This window comes from Castor canadensis, chromosome 7 (assembly GCF_047511655.1).
Source record: "Castor canadensis chromosome 7, mCasCan1.hap1v2, whole genome shotgun sequence".
NCBI classification, from domain to species: Eukaryota; Metazoa; Chordata; class Mammalia; order Rodentia; family Castoridae; genus Castor; species Castor canadensis.
This window is the reverse complement of record NC_133392.1, coordinates 138,370,680-138,384,615: the sequence shown is the minus strand read 5'-3', so window position 1 is coordinate 138,384,615 and position 13,936 is coordinate 138,370,680. Positions and strand designations below refer to the sequence as shown.

The 13,936-nt window shown below is 41.4% G+C and overlaps 1 protein-coding gene across 1 annotated transcript; it reads left to right on the top strand.

The window, feature by feature from the left end:
- Positions 1-10,507: 10,507 nt before the first annotated feature.
- Positions 10,508-13,793, top strand: LOC109694398 (toll-like receptor 12). The gene is made up of 2 exons (XM_020176300.2): positions 10,508-10,676; positions 10,787-13,793. Exon 2 carries the CDS (start codon positions 10,799-10,801, stop codon positions 13,613-13,615), a length of 2,817 nt encoding a protein of 938 aa, XP_020031889.2. The 5' UTR covers positions 10,508-10,676; positions 10,787-10,798; the 3' UTR covers positions 13,616-13,793.
- The last annotated feature ends 143 nt before the right edge of the window (positions 13,794-13,936 follow it).

The following is a 13,936-nucleotide window of genomic DNA, read 5'->3' as shown; positions in this document are numbered from 1 at the left end:
GTTACCAGTTTGTTATATTCTAACAGAACAAATATCCACAGACAACACCCTTATATCTGAAAACAGTTGTTTCACATATGTGGGCCATTTTTACAATTGATCATAGTGAAAGGACTAGTTCAGTACGAATTACTGCATAATGGGGGAAGTGAGAGACTTTAAAAAAATTGTTCCTTTCCTAGCTTTTTCAGGTTGTTGCTAGTTCATTAATTTTCGGCTTTGCTATTTCTTTTCTAACACAGACATTTAAGTCTGGTATTCTCTAAGCTTTGCTATGCAGTACTTTTATTACTGTTCAATTTAAATGTTTTCTAATTTCCATGGCTCCTTCTTTGGCCCATAGGTTATTCAAAATTGTTATATTCTACAGCCAGGAGTCCTTTGTTGAACATATGTATTGTGAATACTTTCTACTGTGTGTAGCTCATCTTTTCACTTTTTTAGTCATATCCTTTAATATTAAAACACAATTTCTCAACTTTAGTGAAGTCCAATTATGAAAAATGCTTTCCTATTTAGGAAAATTTTGCTTCTCTTAAGACCATGACAATTTTTATGCTTTCTTATGATTTTTATTAGCATATATTAATTGCACAGAATAATGGGTTTCATGATGACATTTTCATACATGTGTATACTTTGGTCATATTCATCCCTTCATTCCTCTCTCTTATTCCCATCCCCATTCTGTTGGCCCCCTTAATCTTCCTAAATAACTCCCTTCTACTTTCATGTCTCTCTTTTAAAAAAATATCTAGATTCTACATATGAAAGAAAACCTGCAATATTTGTCTTTTGGAGTCTGGCTTATTTTGCTTAACATGATAACATCCAGGTCTGTTCATTTTCTTGCAAGCAAGATTTTGTTCTTCTTTATGGCTGAATAATACTCTATTGTGTATGAACCACATTTTCTTCATTCTTCTGTTGATGGGCACCTAGGCTGATTCCATAACTTGGCTACTGTGAATGGTGCTGCTATAAATATGGGTGTGAAGGTATCTCTGTTATAATCTGACTTTTATTCCTTTAGGTATATACCCATGAATGGTAGAGCTGGGTCATATGACAGTTCTACTTTTAGTGTTTTGAGGAAGCTCCATGCTGATTTCCACAGTGGCTGGACTGGTTTACATTCCTACCAACAACGTGTAAGGGTCCCCCGTGCCCCACCCCCACCATCATCACACACATCGTTGCTAGTATTTGTTTTTCTCTATGATAGCCATTCTGGGGTGAGATGGAATTTCAACGTAGTTTTGATTTACATTTTTCTAATAACTAAAGATGTCAAACATTTTTTCATGTATTTATTTGCCATTTGTACTTCTTCTTTTGTAAACTTTCTGTTTAATTCATTTTTCCATTTATTGATTGGATTATTTGTTTTGTGTGTGTGTGTTTGCTACATATTCTGGATATGAATCCCTTGTCAGATGAATATCTGGCAAAGATTTTCTACCTTTTTCTAGGTTGTCTCTTCACTCTGATAACTGTTTCCTTTGATGTGCACAAGTTTTTTAATTTGATGCAATCCCATTTGCCATGGCTTATTCCTGTATCTTTTTAAAAATTGTTCATTTATTCACATGTGCATACATTGTTATTCCTGTATCTTGAGGTGTTTCCCCTATGTTTCCTTGTAGTGGTTCAAAGTTTCAGGCTTACGTGAAGGTCTTTGACCTATTTTGAATTGATTTTTGTACAGAGTGAGAGATGGAGATCTGGCTTTAGTCTTCTACATGTGGACATCCAGTTCTTCTACCATTTGTTGGAGAGGCTGTCTTTTCTACAGTGTATGTTTTTGGTCCCTTTGTCAAGAATCAGACGGCTATAGCTGTGTGGGTTTATTCTATAGCATTGGTCTACATGTTTATGCTTGTGCCAATATCATGCTGTTTTTGTTACTATGATTGTCTGGAGTATGATTTGAAATCAGGTATTGTGATACCACCAGCATTACTCTTTTTGCTCAGGATTGCTTTGGCTATTTGAGGTCTTATGCACTTCCGTATGGATTTTAGGATTGCTCTTTTTGTTTGTGTGGAAAATGTCACTGGAATTTTGATGGGGATTGTACTGAATCTGTAGATGGCTTTCAGTAATATGGCCATTTTTGCAATATTACTTTTGCTGACCCGTGAACATAGTGTCTTTTTCAATTTTTTCTTAAACATTTTATTGCTTTCATTGTAGAGGTCTTCCAACTCTTTGGTTATGTTTATTCCCAGGTATTTTATTTATTTATTTATTTGAGGCTATTTTGAATAAGATTATTCTGATTACTTTCTGATCATGTTTGTTATTGGCATATGTATGATGATTTCATATCCTGCTACTTTGCTAAATTGTTTATCAGATCTAAGAATTTTCTGGTGGAGTTTTTAAAGGGTATTTTAAGTATAGGATCACATCATCAATGACCTTCAATGGTCAATGAGACTGAAACAGTAATAAAGAATTTTTCAACAAAGAAAAGCCCAGGCCTGGACAGATTCACTGCTGCACTGTATTAAACCTTCAAAGACAAATGGAGACCAATGAAACTCAAACTATTCTATAAAATAAAATGGAAATGAAACTTCCAAACTCTTTCTGCAAAGCCAGTATTCCCCTAATACCAATCCAGATAAGGACACAACAGAAAAAGACTATAGACTAATTTCCATGATGAACACAGCTGTAAAATCCTCAATAAAATACTTGCAAACAGAATTCAACAGCACATTAAAAAGACCATACACAGGCCAGGAGTGGTGCCACATGCCTGGAATCCCTTCTACTCAGGAGGTAGAAATCAGGAGTATTGTGGTTTAAGACCAGTCCAGGTAAAAAGTTAGTAAGATCCTACTTCTATAAATAAGCTGAGCATGGTGGCACACACACCTGTAACCTCAGGTACCCACAAGAGATAAGTAGCAAGATCCCTGCCTGAAGCTGGCCCTGGGCAAAAAGCACAAGACCTTATCTGAAAAATAACTGAAACCAAAAAGGCCAGAGACATGGTTCAAGTGGTAAGTGCCGACCTGGCAAACATGAGGCCCTGAGTTCAAACTCCAGGACTTCCAGATGATTAAAAAACAACAACAGCAACAACAACGCAATCAATTGGGTTTCCTTCCAGGAATGCAAGAATATTTCAACATATGCAAATCAATAAAAAGCAATACAGTACATATAAAGAATAAGGACAAAAATTACATGATCGTCTTAATAAAAAGGAAAAGGAGCCCTATGGAAAAATGTAATGTCTCTTCATGACAAAATACCTGAAGAAACTAGGAATAAAAGAATCAGACCTCAACATAATAAAAGCTATGTAGGACAAACCTATATCCAACATTATACTAAATGGGGAAAAACTGAAAGCTGAGAATAAGACAAGGGTGTCCACTCTGTCCACTCTTATTCAATATAGTGCTTAAATTCTTAGCCAGAGCAATAAAGCAAGAGAAAGAAACAAACGGGACACAAATAGGAAAGGAAGAAGTCAAATTTTCCATATTGAAGATGGTGTGATCCTATACTTAAAATACCCTTAAAAACTCCAGGATTGCTTTTCATTTTCAAGATTTTGGGTGTTTTTTTTTTTTTTCAGAATATCTGTTTGATTAATTTGTTGTCCAAGTTGTTGAATTTCTCACCCAAGGCTTGAATTCATTTCTTTACCTCATTAAACTATTTATTTGAATCCCCTTTGAGATTAGTGACCACCTTAAGAGCTAGACTTTTGAATTTTTGGCATTATTTTTATTAGGATATGTTTGTTGTACAGGGGGGATTCATTGTGACAATTCCATATGGGCTTATATTATACATTGGCTTGACTATCCCCACCCTGTTTCTCCTTCAACTCCCTCCTCACCCAATTTAAAACTATTGCAAGAGGTTTCTGTGTTCTATTTTGTATAAGTATATGAAATCCAAAACCATATTCACTTACCTTAATCTTCTTCTTTCACCCTCCCACAAGCATCCCCCACTGTACATATTTTACAATCCTATCTTTCATTATTAATATCTAAGTTGATGTTCAAAGGGATTTCTCAATGTGTCCCTGCTGTGAGTATACTTTACTTTGGTCCATTCAACCACTTCCATTGCTCTCCTACCTCCCATGTTTCAACAACTTTCAATACATATCCTTATTTCCTCTACCTTCACAGATGCTGTGTTTTATGATATTATTGATGCTCTATCATTTTCTTTTCCTTTCCCTCCTTCTCCAAGTTCCATAGAGTAGTTCCACTATTACAAACATGTTCTGTATAAGAGTTTGTATATGATCATGCTTGTTTTGTGTATACGTTTATCTTTTGGATCTATCTTCCACATATGAGAGAAAACATGCAACCTTTATCTTTCTGAGCCTGGCTTACTTCACTTAACATGATGTCTTCCAATTGCATCCATTTACCTTCAAACCACATGTTGTCATTATTCCTTATAGCTGAGTAAAACTCCATTGTGTATATGTATATACATACCACATTTTCTTGATCCATTTATCAGCTGTGGGGCATGTGCGCTGTTTTCATAGCTTGGCTATTGTTAATAGTGCTGTGATGAACATCAGTGTACAGGTGTCTCTATTATATCCTGTCTTATGTTCCTTTGGGTAGATGCCCAAGAGCAGTGTCATTGAATCATATGACAGTTTTATCTTTAGTTTTTTGAGGAATCTCCATACTGTTTTCCATAATGGTTGTACTAATTTGCATTCCCACCAGCAGTGTATAAGGGCTCCTGTTTCAATGCATCCTCACCAGCATTTGTTGTTATTTTTGCCCTTGAATATGGACATTTTAACTGGGGTGAAGTGAAATTTTAGTGTAGTTTTGATTTGCATCTCTTTTATAGCCAGGGAAGTTGAACACTTCTTCATGTATTCACTGGCCATTTGTAGCTCTTCCTTTGAGAATTCCCTATTTAATTCATGTGCCCATTTCTTCATTGGGATGTTAATTCTTAGGGGTTGAGTTTTTGACTTTTGAATTCTTTTCCTGGTATTTCAACCATTTAAATATCATTGGATTCAGCTGTTAAAGAGCTGAGAAATTTTAGAGAAGCTCTATTGACTTGCTTTTTAAATATAGTTTGTGTTTCTCCGTCGCAATTTGCACGTCTGTTAGGATATGTATCTCTTCCAGTTTTATATGGGGTCTTAGTGTGTTGCCTTCTCTTGAGGAATTAATCCTCAGTACCACTCAGAGAGGAGTAAACAAATCACTGTAACAGGAATAACACCAAAGCAAACCAGATGAAGAAACAATAAAAATTAATTAATGACAACTACTATACCACCAATATATATAGAAAAGAAAATTATGAAAATAATGTAGAGTAAATTATGAGGGTAAAAGTGCTAAAGGAAAAGTAATAACAATTAAAGAATGAAATAAAGGAGATGGGCAGGGAAAGAAAAAAGAAAGAAACAAACCTAATTAAAAGAAAAAGAAGAATAAAGAAAAATATGGTAAATCACCTCCTTAGCAAGCATGAGGTCCTAGGTTCAATTCTGAGTACCATCCCCCAACAAACACACAACATAAAAGAGGAAAAGGAAAACAAGAGCAAGAGATTTAAAAACTCATCACAAAATTAAAAATATATATATATTTGTAGGGCCAGGCATGGTGGTACACTTCTGTAATCCCAGTTACTCTGGAGATGGAAATGGGAGGATCATGGTTTGAAGTCAATCCAGACAAAAATGTTACTGAGACCTTATCTCACAAAACAAACTGCAGAGCTGTGACTATAGCTCAAGAGGTAGAGCATCTGCCTGGCAAGTGTGAAACCCTGAGTTCAAACTCCAGTACCACCAAACAAACAAAAACAAAAACAAAAAGCCAAGTTGGGCATGGTGGTATAAAAGCCTATAATCCCAGCTCTCCAGGAGGTGGAGGTAAGAGGATCAAGGTCTGAGGCTGGCTCTAGGCAAAAATCATGCTAGCCTACCTGAAAAACAAAGGTAAGAAGTTCAAGCCCTAGTACTGGGGAAAAGGGAGAAGAAAAGTATGTAAATAAAATTATATAAAATTAAGAAGAGGAATACAATATATAAAGACTTAAATAATAAAGTAAAAACAATACTAAATATAGTAAAAAGAAAAAAAGTTTTTCAAAAGATAAAAATTGAAGAAACTTCTTTCTGTGTCATCTAGTATTATTAGTCTAGTTAGTCATCTCTGGACTTTATTGTAGCTCCTCTCTGTTCCAACTATACAGGATGGTGCTGTCTGCAAACTGAGGCCTGGTAGAGCCCAGTGTATGTGTCAACATGGGGCTGCATTCACCTTATAAACTCCCTTTCTTCACATGCTGGAAGCTGCTACTGGCCCCAGAAGCTTTGTGGTCTTCAGGCCAGGAAGGCTCTCACTTCAAGTTTATTCATCCAGAGGCAGCAAACATCCAAGCTGAGTTGTATCCCCTGAGTACAAGCAAGAGTAGGGGAAGCAAACAGAGACCTGATATTTTTGCACTGGAGGAAGAGAACCAGGGAACCTGGCACACTGCCTGAAGGTCTCAGTGTTTTCAGACCCTATAGGAGGGAGGAGCCTGGGGAAATTAAACTATTCTCCCACCTTGGCCTCAGAGCTATGTCTACAGTAATCACATGGGAAAGGGTTTGTTTTTCACCACAGAGGGTGAAGCCAAACTCCCATTCCCCACCCCAAAGCCAGAGCTCCTTGTTACTTTAAATTCTCAGCTGCTAGTCTATGACTGACCCTCCCCTTTTCAATGACTGCCTCTGTGACATCTCCCACCAAGACACTGTGGCAGGGTACCCCCAGGCTCCCTGACTTGTAGTTGTTCCTTGTTTTCAGGTCCCCAGAGTAGCTTAATCTCAAACAGTAGGCTCAAGATGGTACCTGGCTATATGGGGAGCAACAAAATGAATTTCTTCTACAATGCTGACCTGCTGCACAGGAAGAATCACTATAAAATCAAATCCCCCACTGGATTTAAAGCATCTGAGAATTGTGGGTTTTTCCTGCAGTTAGGACTGCCAGTCTATTGTTACCAAGGCTGCCTGGTTTACCTTATAATCTGCTGTGGCTTTGGGTTCTCCTCCCCTGGGGAGTTGGTGTTGGTGTTGCAGACTGTATCCTACTTTTGTCTGCATTGTCTTTCTGTTTTGCTGTGCTATCACCTCTTTCTTGATTCCTGATGCTTTTCATCTCTTTCTCTCCTTGGAATATTGTCTCTTCTTTGTTATCCTGACTCTTCTCATTCCCAGATTCACATGGAGGAAAATTAATCCACCATCTTACCCCAGAAAGAGTCTATGTTTTCATCTGAAAGATTTATTGCTGTTCATAGTTAGGCTTATAATGTATCTTGAGTTATTTTTGATGAGGATAAATGGAATTAGACGTGGGTTTTTTAAAAATATAAATCAGGTGACTATATTTGATTAGGTTTGTTTCTGGACTATATTCTTTTCCGTTTATCTATCAATCAATCCTTGTGCCTTATTATTTTTTAATGCTTTTTTCAAGGTACCTTTTCTAATTATCTATTTTTTGGTATTGCTGCATTCCTTTGGTTTATCCTTTGTCCCTCCACATCTACTTGCCCTTCTCCATCTTGCCCTGGGCTTGGGTAGTTGCCCTGATGGATTACATTAAAGTTCCCATCCCCTTTGATTCTGAAGCCAATGGACCATGAGAGAGAAAGAGAGAGAGAGAGAGAGAGAGAGAGAGAGAGAGAGAGATCAGGAGGACATTCAGGCTTCCATTCTCCTTCCTATAAGGGGTCCTCATCTTGGTTTTGTGATGACCAAATGTCATTGCTCCTCTTAAAGCAACTAATTCTTTTTTTTTTTTTTTTTATTCATATATGCATACAAGGCTTGGGTCATTTCTCCCCCCTGCCCCCACCCCCTCCCTTACCACCCACTCCACCCCTCCCTCTCCCCCCAACCCCCTCAATACCCAGCAGAAACTATTTTGCCCTTATTTCTAATTTTGTTGAAGAGAGAGTATAAGCAATAATAGGAAGGAACAAGGGTTTTTGCTGGTTGAGATAAGGATAGCTATACAGGGAGTTGACTTACATTAATTTCCTGTGCGCGTGTGTTACCTTCTAGGTTAATTCTTTTTGATCTCACCTTTTCTCTAGTTCCTGGTCCCCTTTTCCTATTGGCCTCAGTTGCTTTTAAGGTATCTGCTTTAGTTTCTCTGCGTTAAGGGCAACAAATGCTAGCTAGTTTTTTAGGTGTCTTACCTATCCTCACCCCTCCCTTGTGTGCTCTCGCTTTTATCATGTGCTCAAAGTCCAATCCCATTGTTGTGTTTGCCCTTGATCTAATGTCCACATATGAGGGAGAACATACGATTTTTGGTCTTTTGGGCCAGGCTAATCTCACTCAGAATGATGTTCTCCAATTCCATCCATTTACCAGCAAATGATAACATTTCGTTCTTCTTCATGGCTGCATAAAATTCCATTGTGTATAGATACCACATTTTCTTGATCCATTCGTCAGTAGTGGGGCATCTTGGGTGTTTCCATAACTTGGCTATTGTGAATAGTGCCGCAATAAACATGGGTGTGCAGGTGCCTCTGGAGTAACCTGTGTCACAGTCTTTTGGGTATATCCCTAAGAGTGGTATTGCTGGATCAAATGGTAGATCAATGTCTAGCTGTTTAAGTAGCCTCCAAATTTTTTTCCAGAGTGGTTGTACTAGTTTACATTCCCACCAACAGTGTAAGAGGGTTCCTTTTTCCCCGCATCCTCTCCAACACCTGTTGTTGGTGGTGTTGCTAATGATGGCTATTCTAACAGGGGTGAGGTGGAATCTTAGCGTGGTTTTAATTTGCATTTCCTTTATTGCTAAAGATGGTGAGCATTTTTTTATGTGTTTTTTGGCCATTTGAATTTCTTCTTTTGAGAAAGTTCTGTTTAGTTCACTTGCCCATTTCTTTATTGGTTCATTAGTTTTGGGAGAATTTAGTTTTTTAAGTTCCCTATATATTCTGGTTATCAGTCCTTTGTCTGATGTATAGTTGGCAAATATTTTCTCCCACTCTGTGGGTGTTCTCTTCAGTTTAGAGACCATTTCTTTTGATGAACAGAAGCTTTTTAGTTTTATGAGGTCCCATTTATCTATGCTATCTCTTAGTTGCTGTGCTGCTGGGGTCCCATTGAGAAAGTTCTTACCTATACCTACTAACTCCAGAGTATTTCCTACTCTTTCCTGTATCAACTTACGAGTTTGGGGTCTGATATTAAGATCCTTGATCCATTTTGAGTTAATATTGGTATAGGGTGATATACATGGATCTAGTTTCAGTTTTTTGTAAAGCAACTAATTCTATTAAACTCTCTTTCCTTCCAGGTTCTGGTAACTTCTCTCAGTCATTATTCTTTTATTTCTAGGAGAAGTAACAGGTCTTACGCTTCTTAATCCTGCTTGGGTTCCTGAACTAACCCCAAGCCTGCTGACACCTTTCTAATTAGTTTCTATGTACATAAAACTCTTAGAAAAATCCTAATTTGAATGTGCTGTTTTCTATGACAACCCTGTTTTCTATGCACTGTTGTATTAGAAAGTTTAAAAAAGTATACCCTGTACTTAGCATTTTTGCTAAAGTCTTTAATTTTATTAGTTTGAGTTTAGAGATTCTTGGATTTCCTATATAGATAATCCCAGCATCATACACAAAGTGACCTTTGTGTTTATTTTTTTAAGATACTTTTAATTTTATAATTTTGATTTCTGTTCTTTTATTTATTATTATCTTAGTTTAGGCCTCCATTATAATGCTGAAAAGAGATAATTATTGTCTCATTCCTGGCTTTCAGTTGAATGCATTAAATTTTTTATTTGCTGTAGATTTGTGATAGATACCTCTTTTAAAGTCAAGCAACTTTTTTCTCTCTGAGTTTATTATTTTTTAAAATCATGAACAGATGTTGACTTGTATTGAATGGGTTACTGCTTTGTTTGAGATAGTCATAAAGCACTTTTCTTTTTCTCTTTCTGTTCTCCCTTTGGTCCCTATTCTATCCTGGTAGTGCAGGTCAAGGTCTAGGCTATGGAGATTTTCCTTCCTTACTCCAGTTTGGAAGGGCAGGAATAGAGCCCTCAGTCCACTCAGGTGAAGCCTGGGATTTTTTGGAATATTCTGTACATTCTGAGCATTACAAGATGTCCACAATGGCATTATTTTAAAGTATTATTTTGCTTACCACACATCTGCTTTTTATTTACTCAAGAACTCCTTTCTATTGGGAACCAGAGGAAGTAGTAAAGGAAGTGAGGAGGAAAGAAACCCATTCTGACACCCATTTGTAATTTGCAGTAATCCTATGAAACAGAGGTCAGTATGCTTGTTTTACAGGTGAGCAAACTGAAGCTCAGAGAGGTGAAATGTAATGCCCAGGAGAATGGCAGCCTGAAATCCTGGCTGTCTGGCCCCAAATTCTTGTGCTTAGAAACACAGCTTGGTTTCTCATAACAGAGAAGTGAAACTGGGGCCCCACTTTAACACTGGGGTACTTCTTCTTTCTCCTGATCCTTGGAGACTCAGTGGTGAGTGTCTCCTAGTCTGGTCCCATCCTCCCACTCAGCAATCCAGCGTTTCTACAGTTGGAAGCGCTGTGGTCCTCTACCTTGTTCCTAACCCCCTTGGACACACTGGGGGATGTGTATCCTGCCACTGCAGTAAGTACTGTGTATGTCATGTGTGGAGGGGGAGAGTTGGGGTCTGGGTTCCTCTCTGCGAAAAGGAGGGGAGCTGAGAGCAGTTCTGATTCTTCTTCTCTGTTGACCAGGTTGGTGTCAAGATGGGTGGACACTTGTTGCTGCTTGGTCTGCTCCTGTCCCTTCCTCTGACCACAGGCTGGACCACATCCAACTGCCTAGTGACTGAAGGCTCCCGGCAGCCTCTGCTTAACCGCTTTTTCCTGGTCTGCCCCATGGACTCCAGTCTGCCCTTCCTTGCTGTATGCTCTTCAGTGAGCAACCTGACGCAGGCCCTGAAAGCTGTGCCTCAGGGTGTGGAGGGGCTCTGCCTTTTTGGTTCTATTTCTGTTCTGCCCCAGGATGCCTTCTCCAATTTCCCCGAGCTCAAGGTCCTGGGGCTGAGTCTGCATCTTACCCAAGTCCTGCCCGGAGCTTTTCAGGGCCTGAGACAGCTGAGGCAGCTCTCTTTCATCAGTCTTCCTTCAAAGGACCACATCTTCCTAGCTCCTGATGTCTTTGGTGACCTGAGATCCCTCCAGCAACTTAATTTCTTGGGCCCTTGCCTGGATGGGAACTTGGGTGTCCAGTTGCCCCCTAGTTTAAGATACCTGACTGTTGGGCATAGTTGCCTTCAGGATGTGGGGGAGCTGGCTCACATCTTCCCAGATCTGGTGAATGGCAACTCCTCTGAGGATGCCTGGACCCTCGACATACTGAATTTGTCATTCAACAAGCAACTGAAGATTGCTAGTCCTGGGGCCCTCCAGGGCCTCAAGCTAGGGACTCTGAATCTGGATCACACACAGATGAAGGCAGCTGCAGTGACGCAGCTGGGGCTGCAGAGGCTTAACACCCTGTCTGTGACATTCACTGTCACTGCTGAGCTGCCTGCTGAGGCAGTGGCCCACTTTGAACTACAGCAGCTGAATTTGGGAGCCAACCGAATAGGACAAATAGCTCTGGAAACCCTGGCTTCCTGCCACAGTCTGAAGAGCTTGAATCTTCAGAGGATTGGCCTGACTAAGCTTCCACTGGGTTTCCTGGCTGCCATGCCCAGGCTTCAGGCATTGAATCTGGCAGGAAACCAATTGCAAAGTGCCATGCTGTGCATGAATGAGACAGGAGCTGCGTCAGGACTGTGGAGCCTAAATCTGTCCAACAATGAGTTGCATATCCTGTCCCCAGCCACCTTCTCCTGTTTGCCTCACTTGAGGGAGCTGTTACTTTGGGGAAACCAGCTGGTTCGCCTGGATGCCCAGGTATTCCAGGGCCTACAGAGGCTAGAGACCTTGGACTTGGGCAAAAATCCACTAGTACACCTGAGTGAGGGTTGGTTGACTCTTCTGCCTGCATTGACCACCCTAAACCTGCTAGACACTGGCATGTTGCTGAGCCAAACCTGGAGCTTCTGGGGAGCAGAGAGCCTGAACAACTTGAGTCTGCAGCTCCCTTCTGCCCCCACTGCAGGGGCAGCATTGTCCCTGCCTACGAGGCTGACTGGCTTGGAGCTTCATGCAGTCTCCAGCGTGAAGCCTTGGGAGCTGTCTTCAAACGTCTTTCCCATCTTGCAGGTCCTGACTTTAAAAGGCTGGGGACTGCAGCTGGGGTCCCAGAATATCTCCAAGATCTTCCCTGCCCTTCGTCACCTCTTCTTGATTGGAAGGAGCTTTGGGGTCCTCTGCTCTCAGTACAATTCCAGCTTCTTCCCCTGGCATCTCCCCAGGCTCCAGTCCCTGAAAATACAGGGGAATAGTTACAATCCCCAGCCCTGCTGCATCACTGGGTTGCCCAGCCTACAGGAGCTGAAACTGGAGGCACTGCAGTACATAGCCCAGCCCCGGCCGGTGCGGCTTGAGGAGCTAGTGGGTGAGCTGCCCAGGCTCCAGGTGCTGCATCTGGCCAGAACAGGGTTGGTGACCCTGTCGGCCACTGCTTTCCAGGGCCTAGGCAGTCTCCAGGTCTTAGTGCTAGATGGTGAGAGAAACCTTGTGCTGGATGACAGCCTGAGGGACCACAGTCCTCAGATGCCCCGGTACATGTACATTCTGATGTCATCCTTGGCCTGCCAATGTACCAATGCATGGGTGGAGCCCTGGCTTGAGCGGTCCCCCAGAACATACACGCACATATTAACAAAACAGCTGTGCCAGGCGGAAGATACGGGCCACTCTAAGACTCTTCTTTTCCCCTTCCTCTCGAACCACTGCCCCAAGACCTTGGAGTTGGAACTCTTTTGGGGCAGCTCTGTCTTGCTGCTTCTGCTGATTTCCTTGCCTCTCTTACAAGAAGCCAGGAACTCCTGGGTCCGTTATATTCAGGCCTTGTTCAGAGCTTGGCTCCAGGGTCTGAGGGGTCGGAAGGATGAGGGCAAGAGGTTCCTCTATGATGTGTTTGTCTCCCACTGTAGGCAAGACCAGGGCTGGGTGGTGCAGGAGCTGCTTCCCACTCTGGAGGACTGCCCTCCAGCTGGCTTGGGGCTGCGCCTCTGCCTTCCTGAGCGAGATTTTGAGCCAGGCAAGGATGTGGTTGACAATGTGGCAGACAATATGGCAGGCAGCCGGGTCACACTCTGTGTGCTGAGTCACAAAGCCCTGCACACCTATCGCTGCCGCCTGGAGCTCCGCCTGGCCACCTCCCTCCTGCTGGCTGCCCCTCACCCTCCAGTGCTGCTAGTGGTCTTCCTGGAGCCCATCTCCCGCCACCAGCTCCCCCGTTACCATAGACTGGCCTGGCTGCTCCGCAGAGGAGATTACTGTCTATGGCCCAAAGAAGATGAAAGAAAGGATGTCTTCTGGGCTTGGCTAAGAAGCAGGCTGGGGCAACCTCGGTTAGGGTTGGGTGGGGCAGGCGTGTTAGAAGGTGGGGTAGAAAAAGCAAGGCAACCTGGAAGGAATACAATGGATGTGTGTGAGCTGTGAGACTGAAATCAGCTTCCTTTTGGGGGGCGGCTATAGGTTCAGGAGAATCAAATGTTGGGGACACAGGGTTTAGGAGGCTCTGGAGGCTGAATGAAAAGTGCTTGGGAGATGGCGGGCGGCCAGGTGTTATGTGATATGATCTCAAGATCTCCAAATCCTAAGTAAATTCACTAAATCCATGAAATGCTTGTCTTGATTTAACTTTTTCTTTCTTTTTAAATAAAAACTCATATGAGGCAGAAGGTAAAGGGGCTAGAGTCACAGAAAATAGAACCCAGAGAAAATAAGGTTGGGAGTTCAGGAAGTGTACAGAGAAGAATG

Excerpts from the sequence above, each read along its gene's own strand:
- LOC109694398 (XM_020176300.2), top strand. The coding sequence starts at position 10,799 with ATGGGTGGACACTTGTTGCTGCTTGGTCTGCTCCTGTCCCTTCCTCTG.